The 23,120-nt window shown below is 38.3% G+C and overlaps 1 protein-coding gene across 4 annotated transcripts in view; it reads left to right on the top strand.

Moving 5' to 3' along the window:
* ankrd28b (ankyrin repeat domain 28b) overlaps positions 1 to 23,120 on the top strand; it is a 212,250-nt gene that overhangs the window by 152,220 nt on the left and 36,910 nt on the right. For all 4 annotated transcript variants that reach the window (XM_072575703.1, XM_072575701.1, XM_072575702.1 and 1 more), the window contains 5 exons: positions 4,145 to 4,227; positions 6,578 to 6,641; positions 7,813 to 7,881; positions 13,495 to 13,635; positions 19,358 to 19,469. In XM_072575703.1, coding sequence (XP_072431804.1) covers positions 4,145 to 4,227; positions 6,578 to 6,641; positions 7,813 to 7,881; positions 13,495 to 13,635; positions 19,358 to 19,469 — 469 coding nt within the window. The remainder of the gene's footprint in view (positions 1 to 4,144; positions 4,228 to 6,577; positions 6,642 to 7,812; positions 7,882 to 13,494; positions 13,636 to 19,357; positions 19,470 to 23,120) is intronic.

Raw genomic sequence — 23,120 nt, 5'->3', positions numbered from 1 at the left:
TTAGCCTGATTTTAAATAACTAACTAGCATGGTGGAGGTATTACTCACTATTGTGGACATCTGAGTAATCCTTTCTGCAATTCTTACAGAAATTCAATTTAATAAATTTTGTGCCATATCATAAGATTCTAAATCCAAGAATGACTCTGTTAATCTTACTGTGTTAATATTCTTAATAAAGTTGGGTCTAAAATTATAGACATTTCTTTTGAACATCCCCTCACAGGTTACAGTGCAGTAGAATCCGTAGGATGATGGATTATGTATGGTTGACAGAATGGCTGAGTTTGGTGGGAACTATTTATTTTTCCTGTCCTATGATTTCTCATTCTAATGTTGGGTATACAATATTGAAAGAATTTCATTTTAACTTTTTAATTTAACTACTTAACAATTGACTAGATTACTCGCAATAATTCCACTGCTTTTCTAAGTTTTCACTAGATTACTTACAGTGTGGAAACAGGCCCTTTGGCCCAACAAGTCCACACTGCCCTGTCGAAGCGCAACCCACCCATACCCCTACATTTACCCTTTACCTAACGCTACGTGCAATTTAGCATGGCCAATTCACCTGACCTGCACATCTTTGGACTGTGGGAGGAAACCGGAGCACCCGGAGGAAACCCACGCAGACACTGGGAGAACGTGCAAACTCCACACAGTCAGTCGCCTGAGGCGGGAGATGAACCCGGGTCTCTGGCGCTGTGAGGCAGCAGTGCTAACCACTGTGCCACCGTACTGCCCACTGTGATTTCCAACAGAACTATCGTTCAGCCTGTTTCTAAAATGAAAACGCCAGAAAAAATAACAGGAAAAGAGTAAAAAGGAAAAGGCAGTATCGTGGGAGAATTAGTAAAGATAACAGAATTAGTAAAGATCTAGGTCAAAGGAGCCAACTTGATTGGCACTACATCCACAAGCATCTACTCCTTCCACCACTGACTCTCAGCAGCAACAGTGTGAATTATCTACAAGATGCACTGCAGAAATCCACTAAAGATTCCTAGACAGCACCGTCCAAATGCACAACCACTTCCATCTAGAAGGTAAAGGGCAGCAGGTACATGGGAACACCACCACCTTCAAGTACAAAAATAGAAATTGCTAGAAAGATTTAGCAGGTCTGGCAGCATCTTTTTATTTATAGAATCCTGACAGGGTGGAAACAGGGCATTTGGCCCAACAAATCCAGACCAACCCTCCGAAGAGTAACCCATCCAAACCCCTACTACTCTGCGTTGCCCCTGACTAATGCACCTAACCTACACATCTCTGAACACTGGGCAATTTAGCATGGTCAATTCACCTAACATGCACATCTTTGGACTGTGGGAGGAAACCAGAGCAACCAGAGGAAACCCATGCAGACAGGGGAAAACTCCACACGGAAAGCCGCCAGAGGCTTGAATCGAACCCAGGTCCCTGGCAATGTGAGGCTTCAGTGCTGACCATTGAGCCACTGTGCTATCCTATGGAGAGAAATCAGTGTGAACATTTTGCATCGAGTCACCCTTCCTCAGAACTTCAAATTCTTCTCCAGGCCACTCAGTATATTGCCGTTCCTTCACTGTTGCTGTGTGAAAATCCTGGAATTCCCTCTGTGGGTAAACCCACAGCAGGTGGACTGGAGCGGTTCAAGAAAGCAGCTCATCACCACCATCTCTCGGGCAACTAGGGATGGGCAATAAATGCCCAATTTCCCATAAATGAAGAAAAGAAACAAAACCTTTGATCAAAGTTATAGGCTCTGGGAAAGTTTTTAAAGATTTAATGAAGGAAAGGAGAAATTTGGAAAGCACCTCCAGAAAATGGGACTGGCACTTTGAAGGCTCTCCCATCTCATGTTGGGGGTAAATTTAATACAAATACATAGAACATGTCAGTATATCTAACCGATCATTCATTAATCCAAGAATGTCTGTAAAATGTTGTAAGTAGAGTCAAAGCAAAAGGGAGAGCTATTGACTATGGGATTGGTTAGCTCATTTGGCTCGTTTTGCGATACAGAGTAATATCAACAGCGCAAGTTCAGTTCCCACACTGGTTGGTGTTACCATGAACATCTCACCATCCCAAACTCTCCCCTCACCTGAAATGTGGTGGCTCTCAGATTAAATCAGCCCAAGTTGCCTCGCTTTAAAGAGAGAGTAGTTGTATAGTCCTTAGACTGTAGCGACTTTAATATGGGAAGTGATAAATGGACAGTGATAGGAATGGATAGAGAGTATAAACCTAAAAGTCAAACAACAGATGAAACTGGAGTTTACACTGAGTAAAAGGATAAAATTAGAGGCTTTGTATGTGAATACATGTGGGACATGAAGCAGAACTGATGAACTGAGTGTGCAAAGAGAAATGAGTAAGCACATTCTGGTAGCCATTACAGCAATGGATGTAGGTGGACATGAATAAGGACCTGAATCTTGATGGATAAAGGACATTTAGGAATTATAGGAAAGTAAGTAAAGAGTGTGTGGTGCTGGAAAAGCACAGCAGGTCAGGCAGCATCCAAGGATGAGGAGAATCGACGTTTCAGGCATAAGCCTTTCATCAGGAATTCGGGCATAAGCCTGCTCGAATGCTGCCTGACCTGTGCTTTTCCAGCACCACATTCTTGACTCAGATCTCCAGCACATGCAGTCCTCACTTTCTCCTAAGTAAAGATTGTGGGATAGTTCTGGTAAGTAGCATAATTGCAAGAATTGAACTCTTAAGTTCAGGAAACCAAGATATGGAAACAGATGAGAAATGATAAAGGCAAGAAGTCTCTGTGGGAGTGGTGTATCGGGCCATGAGCAGAAACAAAATAAAGGAAGAAATGAGAGAGGCACAACGATTGTCGTGGGAGACTCTATCTATGTATCAGTTGGAAAAGTCAGGTGAGCAAAGGTAGTCTAAATGAAGACTCATAGAATTTATTGAAGATAGCTTCTCAGGACAACATGCTCAGTCGCTGACTGGAAAGCAGGCTATACCAGGCCAGGTGTTGTACAGTGAGAGTGGGTTAATTATTGATGCCACAGTGAAGGTGCTACTAAGTAATAGCAACCATGACTGAATTTTGTATTCAGTTTGAATGAGCAAAGCCTAGGTGCAAGATTTTTAAAGAATTTCAATAAAAACAGTTGTGAGAGCATGAAAGCAAAATTCACTGAAGTGAATTGTCAAATTAAGTCAAAGGATAGATTTATAGGAACAGTATCAGACATTTAAGGGAATTTCAGAATATAGAAAATAGATGCAATCCAACAAGTAAGAAAAATGTCAAAGTACCAACCCACTTCCTATGCCAGGTGATTTCATTAAATTATCAATTCTATGTTTCTGAAGTCAAAGATATTTGGAGGTGCTATTTACTGAGGATTGCTTGGACTGCTATTTCTGCAAGGTTTATTACCCTTGAAGAAAAAAGTTACTTTTCAGAATTGTATATAGAGGTATCCATGGCACTTCATATATATTGATTGTTGCCAGCAATTGAGGCAGTAAGCAAGATGATCTAAGAAGTGAATGCTGAGATTTCATTCCTCCACAGGTTAAGGACAAGTTGTTACTTCTCCAATTGTTTATTAATCTTCAGCTGTGTGTTGAGTAGTGTACATCTAGTCATCCTTTTTTTCTGTTTTAATTTATACATTTTGCCAACATATATTTGATTTATTATTGTCACATGTACTGAGATACAGTGGAAAGTATTGTTCTGTGTGCTAACCAGAGTAATCATATTTTACATAAGTGCTTCAGGGTAACAGAACAGAATACAGAATGTAGTGTTACAGCTACAGAGATGTAGAGACAAATCAAAGATAATATAAGAGGTCCATTCATTAGTCTGATAACAGCGGGAAAGAAGCTGTTCTTAAATCTGTTGTGTTTTCAAACTTTGTTTGCTATCTTTTGCCCAATAGAAGAGAGTGGCTAACTATTGGGATAGAGCAAAAAGTCAGTGTACAGTAATTTAAAGCATTTGTTGACACGATGGAATTTGAAATTTGAATGGCAATTTTTAATGCTGTAACTAATTCTGATTCTGCCAAAAAGATTGTTTTCTTGATTAGAATTTTTGTATTTATTGATTCCATGAGTAATGTGATGATGAATAACTTAAAAGCATTTCACAATTCTGTTTCTTCCCCTCTAGTCGGGGTGTCCACGGAATGTTTCCACTACATCTAGCAGCCTTAAGTGGGTTTTCTGATTGCTGTCGAAAGTTGTTGTCCTCAGGTATTTATAATTAATTTGTAGCTAAAAGTTTAACTTTGTGATCAGACCCTAGTGAGAATAATTATTTAGTCTCTACTCCCTGTCTGGCCATTCCCTACTGCTGGCTCATGAAGCAAAGACATTTTGAGATACACCAGATATGGGGATAGAAATTCACTTCAGGCAGTGATGCAAAATATTAGATCAGTAGCAAACAATATAATGTTTAATAAAATAATATTTAATTCCATTGGCATATAGCCAGCACTTATCTAATAATGCCAGTTGTATGCCACTGCACAAGATGACTTTCTAACACATGATCTGTGTGCATTACCATTTAGGGTCATAGAGATGTACAGCACAGAAACAGACCCTTAGGTCCAACCCGACCATGCCAACCAGATAACCTAAACTAATCTAGTCCCATTTGCCAGCACTTGACCCATATCCCTCCAAACCCTTCCTGTTCATACGCCCATCCAAATGCCTTTTAAATGGTGCAATTGGACCAGCCGCCACCACTTCCTCTGGCAGCTCATTCCATACATACACCACCTTCTGCGTGAAAATGTTACCCCTTAGGTCCCTTTTATATCTTTCCCCTCTCACCTTAAACCTATGCCCTCTAGTTCTGGACTCCCACACCCCAGGGAAAAACTTTGTCTATTTATCTTATGCATGTCCCTCATGATTTTATAAACCTGTATGAGGTCATCCCTTAGCCTCCGACGCGCCAGGGAAAACGGCCCAAACCTATTCAGGTTCAGCAACATCGATAAGAAGGAAACCAGAATTTCATGTAATATTCCAAAAGTGGCCTAACTAATGTCCAGTATAGCCACAACATGAACTCCCAACTCCTGTATTGAATACTCTGACCAATAAAGGAAAGCAAACCAAACGCCGCCTTCACTATCCTATCTACCTGCGACTCTACTTTCAAGGAACTATGAACCTGCACTCCAAGGTCTCTTTGTTCAGCAACACTCTCTAGGACCTTACCATTAAGTGTAAGTCCTACTCTGATTTGCTTTTCCAAAATGCAGCACTTCACGTTTATCTAAATTAAACTCTATCTGCCACTCCTCAGCCCATTGGCCTACCTAACCAAGATCCCATTTCTTGAAAACAAAATTCCAATGCTCTGGTAATCTCCCCCTAAGGGGAGGCAAAGGCCTAGTGATTAATCCAGAGACTCAGGTAATGTTCCACAGACCCCGGGTACAAATCCCACCAGGGCAAAAGGTAGAATTTGAATTCAATAAATATCTGGAATTGGGAATCTAATTGCGACATTGCCAGTTGTCAGAAAAACCCATCTGGTTCACTAATGTCTTTTTAGGGAGGGAAATTGCCGTCCTTACCTGGTCTGGCCTATGTGTGACTCCAGACCAACAACAAAGTGGTTGACTTTCAGCTGCCCGCTGGGCAATTGAAAAACAAAGAAATCATCTTGTTTATTGTTGTGTATTGGATCCTTAATTCTGTTTCAGCACACAACAGTTGATTCAAGAATGAACGGGTGATCATTTTATGGTGAAAAATCATGAACCAACTGAAACATCTGCACCCTTTACTCTTACCTGATTTATCTTTCTTAGGCTTCCACACTCCAAAATTGCGTGCACTTTTTTGGTTATTATGTAACATAAAGGTGGATTAAAATAAAAGATAAATACAAAGATAAAATGTATGAGCAAGTATGGCTGATTATTGTATGTAATGCAAATACTTAATGCTTTTGAATTTCTTGTGTTATGTAAGCAAGTTAATGGACTGCAGGAACTTGGTATTATCACTTCCTTGCCATTATAAATTGGGAATTTCGTGAAAATAATATCCTCTTCACTGGAACAATTATCGTATACTGATTTACCTTAATATAAATCATTTTCTTTCTAAAGTTGAGACAAGTGATAACATCACTACCCTAATCTCTCAAAATTCTATTAAAAGTTGTGACAAAATGTTAGATTATGTTAAGTGAATGCAATTTGCGAACATGATCCCATACAGGGATGTAATTTTAAAGACTTGACATATGAACATTTCTTATACTTATGAACAGATGCTTTACATTGCAAGTTGAACACAATGCAAGACAAACAGACTCCAGAGCAGAACCCATTCGCAACCTGGGGACTGCTTGTACCAGACTATCAGTCATGTATGGATAGGAGTTGTCACTTGATTGTTTCAAAGATTTGGTGTGGTCAATTTTCTGTGTTGTTTAACAATGCAAAAACAGTTACTTTCAGTTTATGTTAAGTCTGCATGTACTGGTTACAGCTTTAAAAATTCTTGTAACAGTTTGGCAGAATGGATGGATTCCTTTTATAGTTTCACAAACATCTTATTCATTGCACAGGTTTTGATATAGACACCCCAGATGAATTTGGCAGGACCTGTCTTCATGCGGCTGCTGCTGGAGGGTGAGTAATGACCTTGTGCTTTTTGAGTCAATAGCACTGAACCCTCAACAGTACTGTCGTGATCATAATTATATCCCTATGGCTCTCAGAGCAGCAGTTGGAACCTACAAGTAACTAGCACCATTATCTGTGTGGGAGACTGGCTAATTACAATGAAAATTTAAATGAAGTACTGCTGTCAAACATGACCTTGATCAGGAAAGCATTTATTAAGACATCTTGCTGTATACCATTTTGCTGTTTATTCCTGTTAAATACCTTTGCCGTATTAGGAGGTTATACTTGCGCAAAAATAGTCTTAACCTTAAAGACATTGAAATTCATTCTGCAAATTCTAGAAATAGTCTGAATATCTTGTGAAAGGGTGGTTTCCCAATGACTGAGTTATTAAGTCACACATGAGTGTATCAAGCTATCGTTTTTGATCTCTGGTCTGTGCTCAACAGTCTGATTTTAACCAGAACAAAAATAGGTTGTTTTGTTGGCTGTAGTTCAAGAGGGACGTAGATAGAATTCCCACTCGTGATCTCAATTCAGCAATTCTTGCTGAGGGAATCACCCTGTTCTGATTTAATTATGGATATTGGCCATTTAGACAGAGTGCCTGTTTGAACCACATAGAAATTACAGCTAGGAAACAGACCATTCAGCCCCACCAGTCCATATGTTCTGTCATTAAAGATCTGTGTACATTTACTGCAAAAATCCCTCTGTTACAACCTAGCATTGAGGCTGCTTTAATGTAGAGTATAATTATTGCCATTTAATTTATTCAAAATGCCATCCTATTCGCATATAACAATACTGATTCCATGTCCCCAAGTTTAGGTCATCTGATTTAATCAATGTCATGTCTTTTGAATAATTAACAAAGTTCTTCTCTTGCTAACATTTCTAAGTTTGATCCCATAGAGCTGTATCCCATCAGGGAGAAAAGGGTGTTTCAAAACCTATTAGACCTGGAATCTTAAAAGAAAGTGATGCTTTAGTGACTTTCTTTTTCCCTAGAATCCTCATGTAATAATTGGTAATGGCAACACAGGCAACTGTTATACTTGCTAGAAACAATTGTGCTTGTACAGTTAATGATTGTTATTTAAAGTGCGATCAGTATGTGTGCGGAATTTGAATATAGTTTTACAACTTAGTTTTTCTGTATATTATTTTCCAGAAATCTGGAATGTTTGAATCTGTTGCTTAATAGTGGAGCTGATTTCAACAAAAAAGATAAATTTGGACGGTAAGAGATGAAACTGATTTCTAGAATAATTCATTAAGCAGCTAAGTGTAGAATTTAGAATTCATATAAAGGACTTTTCCAGGAAAAGATTATGTAGGTGTGTCTGCCTCATTATAGCTACCCGATCTTACTTTTGGTTCAAATTTCCTCATACTGGGTTTTATTTTTGGTTTCTTTTTACGTTCAAATGAACTGAGGTTGCTGTTAGCATGGGACTTTAGGTCCTATTTGCTAATACTGTTTTGCTGGGCTATTTTCGTAATATCTTAGTAGCACCTCTCTGTAATTCTGTTTATTTTAGTACATTGGGACACACTTTTAATTCAGGTGGTCTTATTGTCCTGAAGTTAGGTTTTCTGCTTCACAGAAGAGAACTTGATATTCCTTTACATTCATGATCACCCATTTAATACTAGTATACTCAATGTATTACAAGTGCTTCTGGCTCTTCAGAAGAGGGCTTGTGATTTTATTTCCCTCAAGAATAAATGAAAGGAAACATTAGAACTTCTGAATATGGTGCTTGAAGTCATGATTGCTTGATACATAAGGCGCATCTTTTGCAATGGAATTTTCCCAGTATTTCCAGTTCGCTGTCACATACATTAAACTGTTTAAAGCAAGATATAAAGAAATTAAGTATATCTGTGTATAATATTTAAGTTGCTATGTAACTGTTCTTTGAAAATTGCACACACATTGACATCAGGTTTAGTGTCCAGATCTGTGCTTGTATAGAGGAAACAAATCAGTGTCTTTCATGACTTTATTATCTCAGCTGCTATGAGGACAGGATGATTCCCAGTTATCAGCAAAAATATCTTCCTCCTTTACTTGAAACAAATGTAACTTATTAAGAACCTCAGTTCTGTTTTTCTGCATGGTTCTGTCATAAGTAGAAATTGGTCAGATGAGCAAGAACATTTGACTATCAGCCTTCCTCTTTTTGTTTTAATTGCATAGTCCTCTATCAGACATCAGTTTTCTCATTTCCTTGGTTTTTTTTTTTGTTTCCTTCAAATTTCAAATAAGTTGATATTACTGCTAGCATGTGTCATACTACTACTTTTCAAAAGAGTTTGGGTGTTTTATTAATTGTCTCATTTACCTACTGGAGTCCTCATATTGTGATTTGATTTAAGTATGGAATCACGTATCTCATTTTCTCTGTTACGTTTGATCAGTCACCTATGTAGTTGAGGTTTGCTCAATTGATTTCCCTTATATCAAAATCTGATTTTATACCACACCACCCCTCTTCTACTTCACTGCAATGATTTAAAGGGCCATCTTTGCTTTACACATGCACAGTTGCATAGCTATTCAACTCCTTCCGAGCAATGGCTTTCATTCAATTTATTTCTCTTGTCTATAATCCCTGCTGCTTTCAATGTCCAGAGAGACAGATTACCAGTGCTCTCGACCTGCACCCAGGAATGGTAGACTCCCCTTGAGCTTGAGGCAAGAAAGCGACTGAGATTGAAAAGATGAGAGGTCTGGGACCTATGCAGGAGACTGATAACTAAGTATCAAAATAGGAGAAGATCAACTGACTGATATGATGTATACTTGCTAGTTATTTTCCTCACCATGGTAATTCTGACCTTTTGTAATTTTTGCAAATGACATTTAATCAATACACAAGTCCATCATCTGAGTACATCTCTCAATGTTCTCTCAAGAAGGAATTACAAATGTAATATACAATTTAATTTCTCCCCCGTTCTTACACATTTGAGGAAGAACTGGAAGAAACATTATTCCTAAGAATATTTTTTTCAAAATAAGTGAATGCTGATTTTGTTTTAGATTAGATTAGATACAGTGTGGCAACACTGCCCAACAAGTCCACACCGACCCACCGAAGTGCAACCCACCCAGACCCATTCCCCTACATTTACCCCTTCACCTAACACTACGGGCAATTTAGCTCGGCCAATTCACCTAACCTGCACATTTTTGGACTGTGGGAGGAAACTGGAGCACCCGGAGGAAACCCACGCAGACACTGGGAGAATGTGCAAACTCCACACAGTCAGTCGCCTGAGGCGGGAATTGAACCCATGTCTCTGGCGCTGTGCCACAGTGCCGCCCACTTTGTTACATATCCCATTGATATTTGTGAACTATTTATTTGAAATTATTGATTACATTTGGTATACTTTATTATTCTCTGCACCTGCTTCTTTAACATCCATTTTGCATGAATTGATAGTTCTGTAATCACTTAATTATTAATAACAGCTAATTTCATTTCATGCAATCTGATGACTGAATGAAATTTATTTAAAGGAAGATGAGGAAAGAAATTAGGATTATCTTTCACAGGTGTGAAAAAAATCAGATCTAAAGAACTATATGTTTTTATTCACTCATGGCATGTGAGCATTACTGGCTGGCCAGCATTTATTGCCTGTCCCAGCTGCCCATGAGTAAAACATAATGAGCTGCATTCTTGAATTGCTATAGTGTCTGTCCTGTTAGTTAGACTCACAATGCTATTAGAGAGGAAATTCCAAAACTTTGACCCAGTGACAGGAGTCAGGATAGTGAGTGGGTTGGTGGGGAACTTGCAGGTGTGGTCTTCCCATATAATCTGCTGACTTTGCCCTTCTGGATGGTAATGGTCATGGGTATTTGTGGAGCCATCACTTTTTCTGTTAATTCACAGTTGAATGTGTCAGGCAATCTGGACTTGAGGATTCATGACACAATTAAAAGATGAAATTTGAGTCTCTTTGTTTATATATGCAATGACTATACTAGAGGGATAAATTATTAGCATGGGAATCTGAACAATATACCATGGCAGGATTTAAGGACAGGATTAATTCCTGTTAGTTAAAAGAAGATGGGACCATTAATTTATTGTTCGTTCTTGATAAAAGTTTAGCAAGGAATGTGAAATGAGGCAAAATATTACAAAGTTGCTATTAGTAAATACCTAATAATACTCCTTACCCTGGGTTCGTACCCTCCGAGACAGTCTCACATGGGGAAACAATCTTTCAGTATGGGGGCGGTATGGTGGCTCAGTGGTTAGCACTGCTGCCTCACAGCACCAGGTATCTGGTTCCCACCTCGGGCGAATGAGATGTGTCTGTGTGGGTTTTCTCTGGGTGCTTTGGTTTCCTCTCTCAATCCAAAAGTGTGTAGGTCAGGTGAATTGATCATGCTAAATTGTCCATCGTGTTAGGTGCATTAGTCAGGGGTAAGTATGGGATAGGGGAATGGGTCTGGGTGGGTTACTCTTCGGAGGGTCGGTGTGGACTTGTTAGGCTAAAAAGGCCTGCTTCCATACTGTCGGGAATCTAATCAGCACCTACCCTGTCAAGCCCTTCTAAGAATCTTATATGTTTCAATAATGTTGCCTCTCATTCTTCTAACCTCCAATAAGTACAGGCCCAACCTACTCAACTGCTCCTCATAAGAAAATCCCACCATACCTGGGACCAACTTATTCAACCTTCTTTAGACTGCCTGTAATAGCCACCTAAGTTCAGTAGATAATGGGACTGAAGCTAGGGACAGTAACTTTTGCTATGGTCTAACTACTACCTACAGTTTTAGCAAAACTTCACTATTTTAATGCTCCATTCCCTTCTGACCTTTTGCAACTTGTGCATTTGCATACTCAAATCCTGCTATCCATTTGAGATAGTGTTTTTTTAAATATTTATCCTGCTAAAATGTACAATTTCACATTTTCCCACATTGTACTCTATTTACTAAGTATTTGTCCACTCACCTAGCCTATCTTTATCCCTTTGTCAACTTCTCCTGTCTTCTTCACAACTTTCTTTCCTATCTGTCTTTGAATAACAGCAGATATAGCAGCCATTTCTTAGTTCTTTCCTCCAAATCATTTATACAAGTTGTAGAATTGAGGCCCCAGCACTGGCCCCTGTGGTGCATCAGTTATTAGAACTTTCCAACCAGAAAATGATCTATTTATGCCTCCTGTCTGTTTCCTGTTAACTAGTCAATCTCTTATATGTGCAAGTGTATTACCCTTAAATCATGAGCTTTGTTTTCTGTAATGATCTTTGTTGTTAGCACTTTATCAAATGCCTTTTGAAAATCTAAATACAGTACACTAAATTCAGTGCCTTCCCTTCACAGCACGTTACTCCTTCAAAGAACTCCTATACATTGGTTAAACCTGATTTCCCTTTCATAAAAGGTATATGGTTTTAGTATTCAGGCCCGAATGAATATCATCCTGCAGCCGTAATAGCAATTAACTCATACTACTTTGCCTTGATTTGTTCTATCGGTTTATCTGTTCTGTTTTGATCGCACATTCAGTTACAGAATTTCAAGTTTTCTTCTTTTGTTATTTTTCATACTTGAAGTTTTACCTGCTGAGTTACTCTTAGATCTATACTCTCTATCCCTTCCTGTCCTACTTTGTAAATTTCCCACATTAATAGCTTACTCTCTTAGCTTATCTGTACTCTTTGATTTACCCCATTTTCCCAAATTTCCTCCCTTGTTTCATAGTCTTAGACACATCTGTTAGGTTCCACTCTCAACTTTTGCTGCTTCAAGGAAAACAACCCCAGCCTACCCAATCTTCCCTCTTAACTCAGACCCTGTAGCCCTGGCAACATCTTGGTAAATCTCCTCTGCACCCTCTCTTGTTCAATCACATGAAGCTACTATCCCAAGTTTCTCTCATTTGCAATGTTCATGAAGCTGCTGGCCCCACTCTCCCTCATTATATTTATGAAACTACTTCCAAGACCCATTACACAAACCTCTGTGCTTGCTTTCTCATGCAATGAGATGTCATTATGACATAAGTCTTACTTGAAAGGGTTCAGAAAAGATTTACAAGGATGTTACCAGGGTTGGAGGATTTGAGCTATAGGGAGAGGCTGAACAGGCTGGGGCTGTTTTCCCTGCAGAGGCTGAGGGGTGACCTTATAGAGGTTTACAAAATTGTGAGTGGCATGGATAAGGTAAATAGGCAAAGTCTTTTCCCTGAGTCCAGAACTAGCAAACATAGGTTTAGGGTGAGAGGGGAAAGATATAAAAGAGACCTAACGGGTAACTTTCTTTACACAGAGGGTGGTATGGGTATGGAATGAGCTGCCAGAGGAAGTGGTGGAGGCTGGTACAATTGCAACATTTAAGAGGCATCTGGATGGGTAAATGATTAGGAAGAGTTTGGAGGGATAAGGGCCGGGTGCTGGCAGGTGGGACTAGATTGGGTTGGGATATCTGGTCGGCATGGATGGGTTGGACCGAAGGGTCTATTTCCATGCTGTACATCTCTATGACTCTATGACTCTTAAGTACAGAAATTAATTCATGATAGAGTTAAGCTAAGCTGATGGTATTTAAAATGTTGCACATGCCTGCTACTAAATTGTGTTATTACACCTCTGAACAGGTTGATAAGAAAAATAGGTTAAATAAAAATTTTAACTGCTTACTTGGACAAGGTGTTTGACAAGAGCTGTATCCAAACAAAAATCACTGCCTTCATGAAAAAGGAATGAAACAAAAATATGACAAGGCAGTTAATGGAACTTTAAATCATGATGTAGCTAAAAATAATAACCAAGTAGAAAGATATTTATTGATTTTTTTTTCTATTCTTGTAAGGACCTCACTGCATTATGCTGCTGCGAACTGCAACTACCAGTGCCTGTTTGCTCTTGTGGGATCTGGAGCCAGTGTAAATGACCTTGATGAAAGAGGTTGCACACCACTTCACTATGCAGCAGCATCAGATACAGATGGAAAGTAAGTAATGGCAGGCAAATTGGAAATGGTAGGAAATCTTTTTGATCCTTATTTGTATACAGAGGAACCTTGATAATCTGATGGACATGGGTGGGGGGTATTTTGTTTGATTAGTTGAATTCTGGATAATCGAATGCTGGATAACAGTTTAGCCAAGCATCGGGACCTTGTGATTTTGCCGGATAATCCGACATTTGGATAATCAAATGCCAGATAATCAAGGTTCCTTTGTATATTCTGCCACTTGAGGCAGCAATTATTCATTCCCTGCAGAGGGTGAGGGGTGACCTTATTGAGGTTTATAAAACTATGAGGGGCATGGATAGGGTAAATGGGCAAAGTCTTTTCCCTGAGTCCAGACTAGAGGGCATAGGTTTAGGGTGAGAGGGGAAAGATATAGAAGAGACCCCTACCCCTCCCTAAAACATACACTAATGCTACCAGTTTTATAAATGTTGAGCATTTTTGAATGCTAGTTAGAAATTGGAAAATATGTTTGCAAAGTTATTTTTTGAAGGTTTATATAATTTTTAACTGATGGATCTTTGGAAGGGACAAATCAAGGTTAAATAATGTCATTTTCTTTCTTTTTCCTCAAAGTATTTTGAATTTCATCTCTTTTCATTTAAGTTTAGTTGCTTGGATTGTGGGTTTGTGAAACACAGTAATTCAAAGGGAAAATGGAATGTACAATGGTAGCATTTTATAGCAGAAATTGTTTGGATAATTTGAACTACAATGATACTGAGATATCAGACTAAGTTCTTAATGATCTTGAGCTCCCAGATTGATCAGTTATTAAATATTTCATTGTGATTTGTAAAGGTTATCCAGCTTGGACTCCTTATTCCTTTTTTTTTGCCAAATGTGGGAAACAACTCGATGCTTAGTCCCATTACCTTTCCTTTTTTCTGAATACTTAATAATGTATTCAAATATTGCCCCACACCACTTAAAACACAATTGCATTTAAGAATGTTCTGTGTGCTAACACCTTTAAAAATACATAAATACTCCTTTGCTTCTTTTATTTTGCTGTTTAGATAGACAATAAAATCTGTTCATTAGACTATTTATTATCAAAATGTCTTGAGCATCTCTAACATAATTTCTCTTACATTTCTGTTAATATTTCAAAGCCTCTCTTTCTAGTATCCTAGAACAGACCTCTGATATGTCCTTTCCATGCTATTGATATCCTTACTAAGGCAGATGGCCCAGATCTTTCAGTCTCCAGATAATTGGAGACTGGATACGCCTGAACAGATTATCAATTTATCATGTCTTTCTTTTGAAAGTTTATGTATCTGAACCCTTAAATCTCCGCTTTGTAAATGGCATAACTGTAAAAAGACATTATAATTCCTTAATTTCTGAAAGTACATTACTTCATATTTCTCTGCATAGTATTTCATCTGACCTCTTATCAACTAATCCTCCCAATTTGTAAAATAATTTGAAAAATTAACCTTAAAAGCCCATCAATAATAACAGATGAACAAAATAATTCACCTTCATTTTTGAGTTTTTCTGTCTTCCTGTTGTGTCACAAGGCACTCCTTTTTTTTGGCAATTTGTGTTTTTATTGGCAGCTGCTATTAGATTACTTACAGTGTGGAAACAGGCCCTTCGACCAACAAGTCCACACCGACCCTCCGAAGAGCAACCCACGCAGACTTACTCCCCTATATTTACCCCTTCACCTACCACCACGGGCAATTTAGTATGGCCAATTCACCTAACCAGCACATTTTTTTGGACTGTGGGAGGAAACCGGAGCACCCAGAGGAAACCCACGCAGACACAGGGAGAATGTGCAAAATCCACACACACAGTTGCCTGAGGCGGGAATTGAACACGGGTCTCTGGCGCTGTGGGGCAGCAGTGCTAACCACTGTGCCACCGTGCCGCCCTCAATAGTTTGGAGGTCTGCACTGTTTCCACTCTTATTTCCTACCATTTTAAATATCTTGTCATGTGTGCTTCCCAAACATGTAGAAATTATTTCATTATTTATATTGTACTTTTCCCTTTAACGCAAAACGTCTTCAAAAATGTGTGGTTTACTGTTTTGTATTTGAAAATACTGAATGCTTGATTGAACATCTTGTCTAAAGTGCAACAGAGATTTGCATAAAATTATTGTGCAAACTGCAGTATTTTTTAATTGCAAATCAGTTTCAGTTCAACACAAAATATCATGCTTGTACTAGGTCAATTCAAACTGATTCCTTCATGAGATTTTAGGATGCCTGGGAGCAATGTACCAAGTTGGTTGTACATTTCGCATTTTCTAATTGCCTCTTCAAAAGTTCCTGTAGATAAACCAGCAGTTTGATTTGACTTTCTGTAATATAATAGCTACTTTGTGTGCAAGCTGGGTTTTAAGGATGATTTTATGCTGGTGTTGTGGAAATGGTAGTTTTGTGAGTATTGATGTCCTATTGTGAAATCTGTCTTTCCTGGTCCATAGAAATATTTGAAGCCCGACATTGTTATGACTGACTGAGTCATTTGCTTTATTGCTGTTAGCTTACTGTATTATATATCAGTGTGTTGAACTGCTTTTATTTTGACTCCAACAACATAATTTTAACTCACTTTCTTAAACATTAACTCCAAAATGTAAATGTATTTTACCACACAAATTGTGAGGTGAATGACAAGTTTCCTTTTGACTGTTTGTTAACTTGCTAGTTGTAAAGTTAGTTGTAAAGTTCAAAAGGCCAGCTTAATTTACATTTAAAATTAGATGATTGAATTGTTTTTCAAGAAATGGGTTTTAAGAGTTCAAGAACAAAATGCTTTCGTTTGACATCTGAGTGCATAGAGTATTTCTAAGTCCGTAATAGCTTCCGAGTCTTCATATCTGTCTTCTTGACAGGGGTATGATTCTTGCTTTGGGGTTACTGATTGAAGTTTGCTAGAAATGTTGAAATGTTACACCAGTCCTTTTATTGCCATCAGTACAAGATGGTCATTAAAAATCCAATAGGGAGTTCAAGTGAAGCATTTAGTAATAGTAGGGAGAGATTGAAATGATTGTATAGGTGCATTTAAGAGGATTGCTGCGAGCATATGAAGGAAAGGAATAAATAGTTGTAATAATAAATAGGTTTAGATGGGAGGATTTGTGAATTGAGTATAAACACCGAACTGTGCAAGTTGAAGAATTGGTGCTGGAAAAGCACAGCCAGTCAGGCAGTGTCCAAGGAGCAGGAGAATTGACATTTCGGGCATAAGCTCTTCATCAGGAATGCTCAAAATGCCGACTCTCCTACTGCTTGGATATATCTGACCACCTGTGCTGTCCAGCACCATATTCTTGGACTCTGACCTCCAGCATCTGCCGTCCTCACTTACACCCTGTACATATTGACCTGAATGATCTCTTTCTATGCTATGTTACCTACCTAATTCAATGTAGGGCAACATGTTAGGTACAGTGGATTTGTCAATATTTCAAAAGTGTTTAACTTCAACCTCCTGATTCATTATTTCCAATTTCTGATGTGGCCTCATTGATGGTTTAAAACCAATTTATGAGATTTCATTTGCTAAGTCTTGCCTTCCCTTTCAAAATCTAGTTTCCACTTTGTTTATGGTTGAGTTTGCTTGGGTGAATTTCAATCACCACCTCTGTAGCAAATAACAAAAACAAGTTTTGTAGTATTGTTTTTTAAAGATTAAAGCCCCATCTTGTGGAGGATAAAATAATAGCAGCTGTTTGTGAGCTAAGTACTTGAGGACAAGTCTGCGATATTGATGCATATTGGAGTCTGTATTGGCTCAGGAATCAATGATTGAAATTTGGTATACAGCAATTCAGAGAAGAAGATAAGAAACCAGTCTTGTGTCTTGGGAAGACTGCAGGGTGTCATAGGAGCAGAAGTGAGAGAGTTGATCCCTGAGCATGTTCAGCCATTCTGTGAGATCATGACTGATTTGTGACTTAACTCTAATGTATCTTTCCCAAAGTGTGGTACCCTCACACTCTCCGTACGCTGGGTGTAACCTATGCAGGGCTTTGTATCCTGCTTCAGAACAGGTCTCAAGAAAAGCTAACATAAACATGAAATGATGTAAGATTTGTTTTATACCATTGTAGGCAAGGAAGAAATTAAAATCCAGGAGATTTGTGAATTTTATTCATAATGTCCCTGATTTTTTTTTTGATAAATACTAATGATCTGGAAGTTATTTGTTGAAGATCTATGGCATTTATTTCTTTGAAGTAGAATACAGCACATATTCATTTCTTTATTTTACTGGATCGCTGACTTTCAGTGATGATTATTTTGTAAGTAGCTACTGATGTTTACTTCTGAGCTTGTCCTCATGACATGAAATGATTGCTGCTGTACTGTAGCACACTTCCCTCAACACACCATACTCCAAAAGAACACAGCCCAGTAAGATGGAGACTGAGCTTTGTACCACTAAATCACATGCCACAATAAAGTGATGACATCATATGAGTGTACCTTGATGGTGTATCAGACATCTGTAATGAGACTTCCTGTGCAACACATGTGATTTATCAGAAAGCCAGTTTAAAGTTAAGTATGGGTAAGCAATGGGAAATGCAGTAAAATTTGGAGGTAATCTAGCACACACTTTCAGATCAGTGCGAGCCACTGGAGGAAACCTACCTTGGAGAAGCTGTGGAGCAAAGCTAATGGATACCGCAGGAAAGAATGGTATTGAGCAGTTCTTCGGAGAACTTAAATAAAAACAAAATATTGTGAATGTTGAAGATCTGAAATAAAAACAAAAGTTCTAGAGTTTTGAAGTGGAGTAATATGCAACTTGAAACATTATTTCTTGCCTCTGATGCTGTCGGGCATGTTATGTATTTCCAGAACTTCCTGTTTTTATTTCAGATTACTTGCTAATTTGTAGTTTGCTATCCATTGTTAAAATAAGTAAGATTCTCTTTCTTTTTGTTTTTGGTATTTATTCAAAATGTTTTGGGAGGATAGGCTTGGTTGGGGAAGTGACAGATTGAAATGGTTTTCAGTTGAAAGCTACTAAAGCAGAAGTTATCCAAAAAATAAAAGCGATGTCTGAGGTACACAGTTAAAGACTTTCCTATCTGTAACTTAATATAGTAATATGTCTTGTTACAGTTGGCTCTGTGGTTGTTAGTACTGCTGTTGTTAAATGAAACCTTAATAATCCCCAACGACATGAACCTGTTGAGATGAGATTGAAATTAGGATTAATATTTTAACACATGGAACAGCCACTGAAGAGGATGTAAGGAGTAATCTACAGGGAGTGCATCGAGTCATTGTCAGTTTCTTTAATTTCTAAGTCTGCAAAGACATCGAGAGTTGAGAGGGTTGACGCCCATTATGGCACAAAATATAGTCCAGTGAAATGCTTATCAATTACAGTAGTATTTTCATTGCATTATGACCAAATATATTTTTTAAACCTCACCAACAACATTAGTCAGTGCTTAAATGTGCTTTCTGTACAACTCAAAACTTAAAAATTCCTGAACTTTCCATGAATAAATAATCTAATAAAAGGTCATTGACCTGAAATGTTAACTCGTTTTCAACTGAAATATCAACTCATGTCAACTCAAATGCTGCCTGATGAAACTTTCAATATTCTCTGCTTTTATTGTATGGAAACGCAATATTCTTGCATGTGCTTTTTAAGGTGAAGTGTTGGTGTTCACTCAACTCATTAATTTTTTCTCCATGTTCAGGTGCCTGGAGTATCTGCTCCGCAATGATGCAAATCCTGGAATTCGAGATAAACAGGGCTATAATGCAGTGCATTATGCAGCTGCTTATGGGCATCGTTTATGTCTTGAACTTGTAAGTCTATTCGATTTTCTTAATTAAGAAACTAACCTCTAAATGTTTTGGTCGATATAATCGAACTGAATGATAAAGTAATTTGGAGGTAGCAAATGTATTAAGTTCCATATTCCTCTTTGTTATAGAATAACTTTGATCTCTTATGTAGACTTCAGTATGATTGCCATCAAAAATGTATCGCATCCAGCATTAAGGATTTTTCATTATTTATACCCCTAAAGCTCTTCCCAGCTAGTGAATTTCCATGAATTGCACTCACAAGAGGAAATAAAAGAAATTAATGAATGATTAATCCACGTTGATTAAGAGGAATATTAGCCAAGATAGCAGAAGAACTGTTACTTTTGAAGTATAACCATGTGAAATTTTACATTTTATAACTGTAATTTTCATTTAATAATGTGTTGTTCAGTATATTTTCACAATAATTCTCTAAAGTGCTATTCAAGATTGAGGTTCAGATCTCAAGTGGTGCATTAGCCCAGAACCTTCTGAACTAGTGACCAACTAAACTAAGTAGATTCTATATTTCAAAGCCAGAGCTGTACTCCGGTGAATAATCTGACTTGTCAATTTTTTTTTGCCTAATTTGGGGCCAGTCAACCTGTTTGTATTTTATGGGCAGACACATTGAATCATGCACAATATATAGCATCACCACAGCTACTCAATCCACCTATTTTGCTACTCCACACAAGAATCATGATTTCCCTTCCCATGTACTTACTAGATATCAGTATTTCACCATATCCATTCTTTCACACTTCCTCTATCTAGTTTCCTTTTGAAAGCACCTAAACTACTTGTCTTGGACCATTTTCAGTAATGGCAAATCCTGTATTTTAAATGCAATATTCCAGTACATATGTTTCTCCTTATTTCCTAAATGGATCATTATTGGCTAACTGTCTTGTATTTGTGGCATCAGGTTTTGGTATCGTCTACATGTGGAAACATTATTCTCCCCACATCTCTCCTGTTCATAAGGATAGAAACCTTAACCTTTTCAATCTTTCCCAATAGCTGCAATCTCCAAATTCCAGTAATATTTAGCAGGTATAGTAAACCTAGATTTCCAAAATGAGCTGCGGTGTCTCACTAAAGTTTATGGAGTCATGGGTTTGGGGTAATATAATAAGAGGATTGGTTACTATACAGGAAGCAGAGTGGGCAGAATTAGTGTATTTTCAGATTGCAGACTGGGACTAATGGATCAGCACTGGGTCTCAGCTATTGTTAACCTCCATAGAGTCATAGAGATGTAAAACATGGAAACAGAGCCTATGGTCCAACTTGTCCATGCTGACTAGATATCCTAAATTAATCTAGTTCCATTTGCCAGCACTTGGCCCACATCCCTCTAAACCCTTCATATATCCATCCAGATGCCCTTTAAGTGTTTTCATTGTACCAACCTCCACCAGTTCCTCTGGCAGCACATTCCATACACACACTGCCCTCTGTGAAGAAGTTGCCCCTTAGGTCTCTTTTAAATCTTTCTCCTCTCACTCTAAACCTATGCCCTCTAGTTCCACCCCATGGAAAATACCTTGTCTATTTATCCTATCCATGTTCCTTAAGATTTTATAAGCCTCTATAAGGTCACCCCTCAGCCTCCGAGACTCCAGGGAAAATAGCCCCAGTCTATTTAGCCTCTCCCTTTAGCTCAAATCCTCCAAGCCCGGCAGCATCTTTGTAAATCTTTTCATGTTTCACAACATTCATCCTCGATGAAGAGATGGATAGTAATATATTCAAGTTTGCTGATGATACAAAGCAGGTGGGAGAGTGACCTGAGAAGGAAACACAGGAGGCTGCAAAGGTATAGCCAGATGAAATGTGTGGGCAACAAGTGACAGATGGAGTTTGCTATGTGTAAGTGTGGGGTGAAGGGGGAAACGCAGGGAGGAGTAAACAATAAATGGAGCTGGGGTCAGAGAGACAGTAGAGCAGCCAAAGACATGGTGAGTCGGGCTAAAAGAAAAGCTTGTTAATGAGCACCATTTGTGGGTGAAATTGCATTGACTGTGATGAAAGCAGCTCACGTGATGACAAGGCCTAGTGTGTGGGGGTGAGGGAAGGAGATGGAAGAAGGATCTCAAGCCTTAAACTTATTGAACTTGATATGAGTCCTGAAGAAGTCCTAATTTTAAAACATCTCATTTTCCACTTGGGGACACTGCAGCCTTCAATACTGAATGCTTGGAATTCTCTTGCTTTGCTGTCCATACCTGGGTCTGCCTGCATGTGACTGTAGACAAACAGCAATGTGACAATCATCTCTTAAATGCCCTTAATAGCTCTTAAATGTAACACAAAAAGGCAGGATAAATATAACTCCGCCAATTACAGCTACATCACACTACCCTCGATTGTCAGGGCAGTTGTGGAAGGTATTATCAGCAGTGCTGATAAGCACCACTTGCTTAGTCATAACCTATTCTCTGACTGTCCAAATGGGTCCCACCAATGCCACTTACATTAGACCTCTTACAACCCTAGTTCAAACATAGACAATAAAGCTAAATTCCAGAGGTGACATGAGTGTGACTGTCATTGACGTCAAGGTTCCATTTGTCAAAATGTGGCAGCAAGGTGCCCTAATAAATCTGGAGTCAGTGGGAATTGGGGAAAACTTGTTGCCAGTTGGAGTCATACCTGGCAGTTGTGGTTAATTAGAGATTAGTCATCTCGGCTCCTCGAGTATCTCCACAGGAGTTCCACAGAATAGTGTCTTTGGCTCAACCATGCTCAAATATTTCATCGATGACCTTTCTTCCACCATAAAATCAGAACTTAATGGTAAGGTCCTGGGGAATGTTGCTGAATTGTATCTTCATGCAAAGGACAGCCACATTCTTCTCTGATTAGCTCTTTTGTCCATGGTTAATCTGAAGCTACATGATTCGAGTGTAACCAAACTGAGCATTGTTGAGGATGTTACTGAATGAGTAGGTTTTGCTTATTGATGACTCCTGCCTTCTGACCTATCTCGACCTTCATAAACCATTGAGAAAAATTCATAAATGGAAAATAGTCATGTCATTCAAATGTTTCAGACAGTATGCATCAATAGGATACAAGTCTGTACTTATTTGTTGTTAATACTCTGACATTCCCCTCCTTTTGATAAAACAAAGATGAATTTGGAACACAGGTTGCCAAAATTAGTAGGCCAGTTTTAATTTGCAATGGTTTTGTGAAATATGAGAACAACTGTTAGTAAATATTTTGCATCCTTTAAACAATGTATTGCACACTGTTCTGTGAACTTTTTGAGCAATAGTTTGCCAGGTAGCTGCCATTTCTAATCTGAAGAGTAAATGCCTTTCTAACTATTCTGAAAATGATTTTAAACCCTAATGCATGGCAAGATCAATGAACAAAGTACAATGTAAAAATTTTGCTTTCACTGTGTTTTTCACCAAGTCTGCACAATGGAAATGATTAATGTGTCTTCTGCCATCAAACCCCTTGTATGGGGAGAAAACAGTCCTGTTTGTACTTGAAGTTTACTTTAGTGGAAGTGAAATTGCATGTTCTGCATAGATGTTTCTTGATTAACTTGACAATTTACCCTACTATTGTTTCCGAACAGAATTGCTAGCCACGTTTAGTTGGTAAAAAAAGTAGATTGCCACTTTTTAT

This window comes from Chiloscyllium punctatum, chromosome 8 (assembly GCF_047496795.1).
Source record: "Chiloscyllium punctatum isolate Juve2018m chromosome 8, sChiPun1.3, whole genome shotgun sequence".
Classification (NCBI taxonomy): domain Eukaryota; kingdom Metazoa; phylum Chordata; class Chondrichthyes; order Orectolobiformes; family Hemiscylliidae; genus Chiloscyllium; species Chiloscyllium punctatum.
Note: the sequence above shows the minus strand (reverse complement) of the source record. Positions and strands in the feature narration are given on the sequence as shown.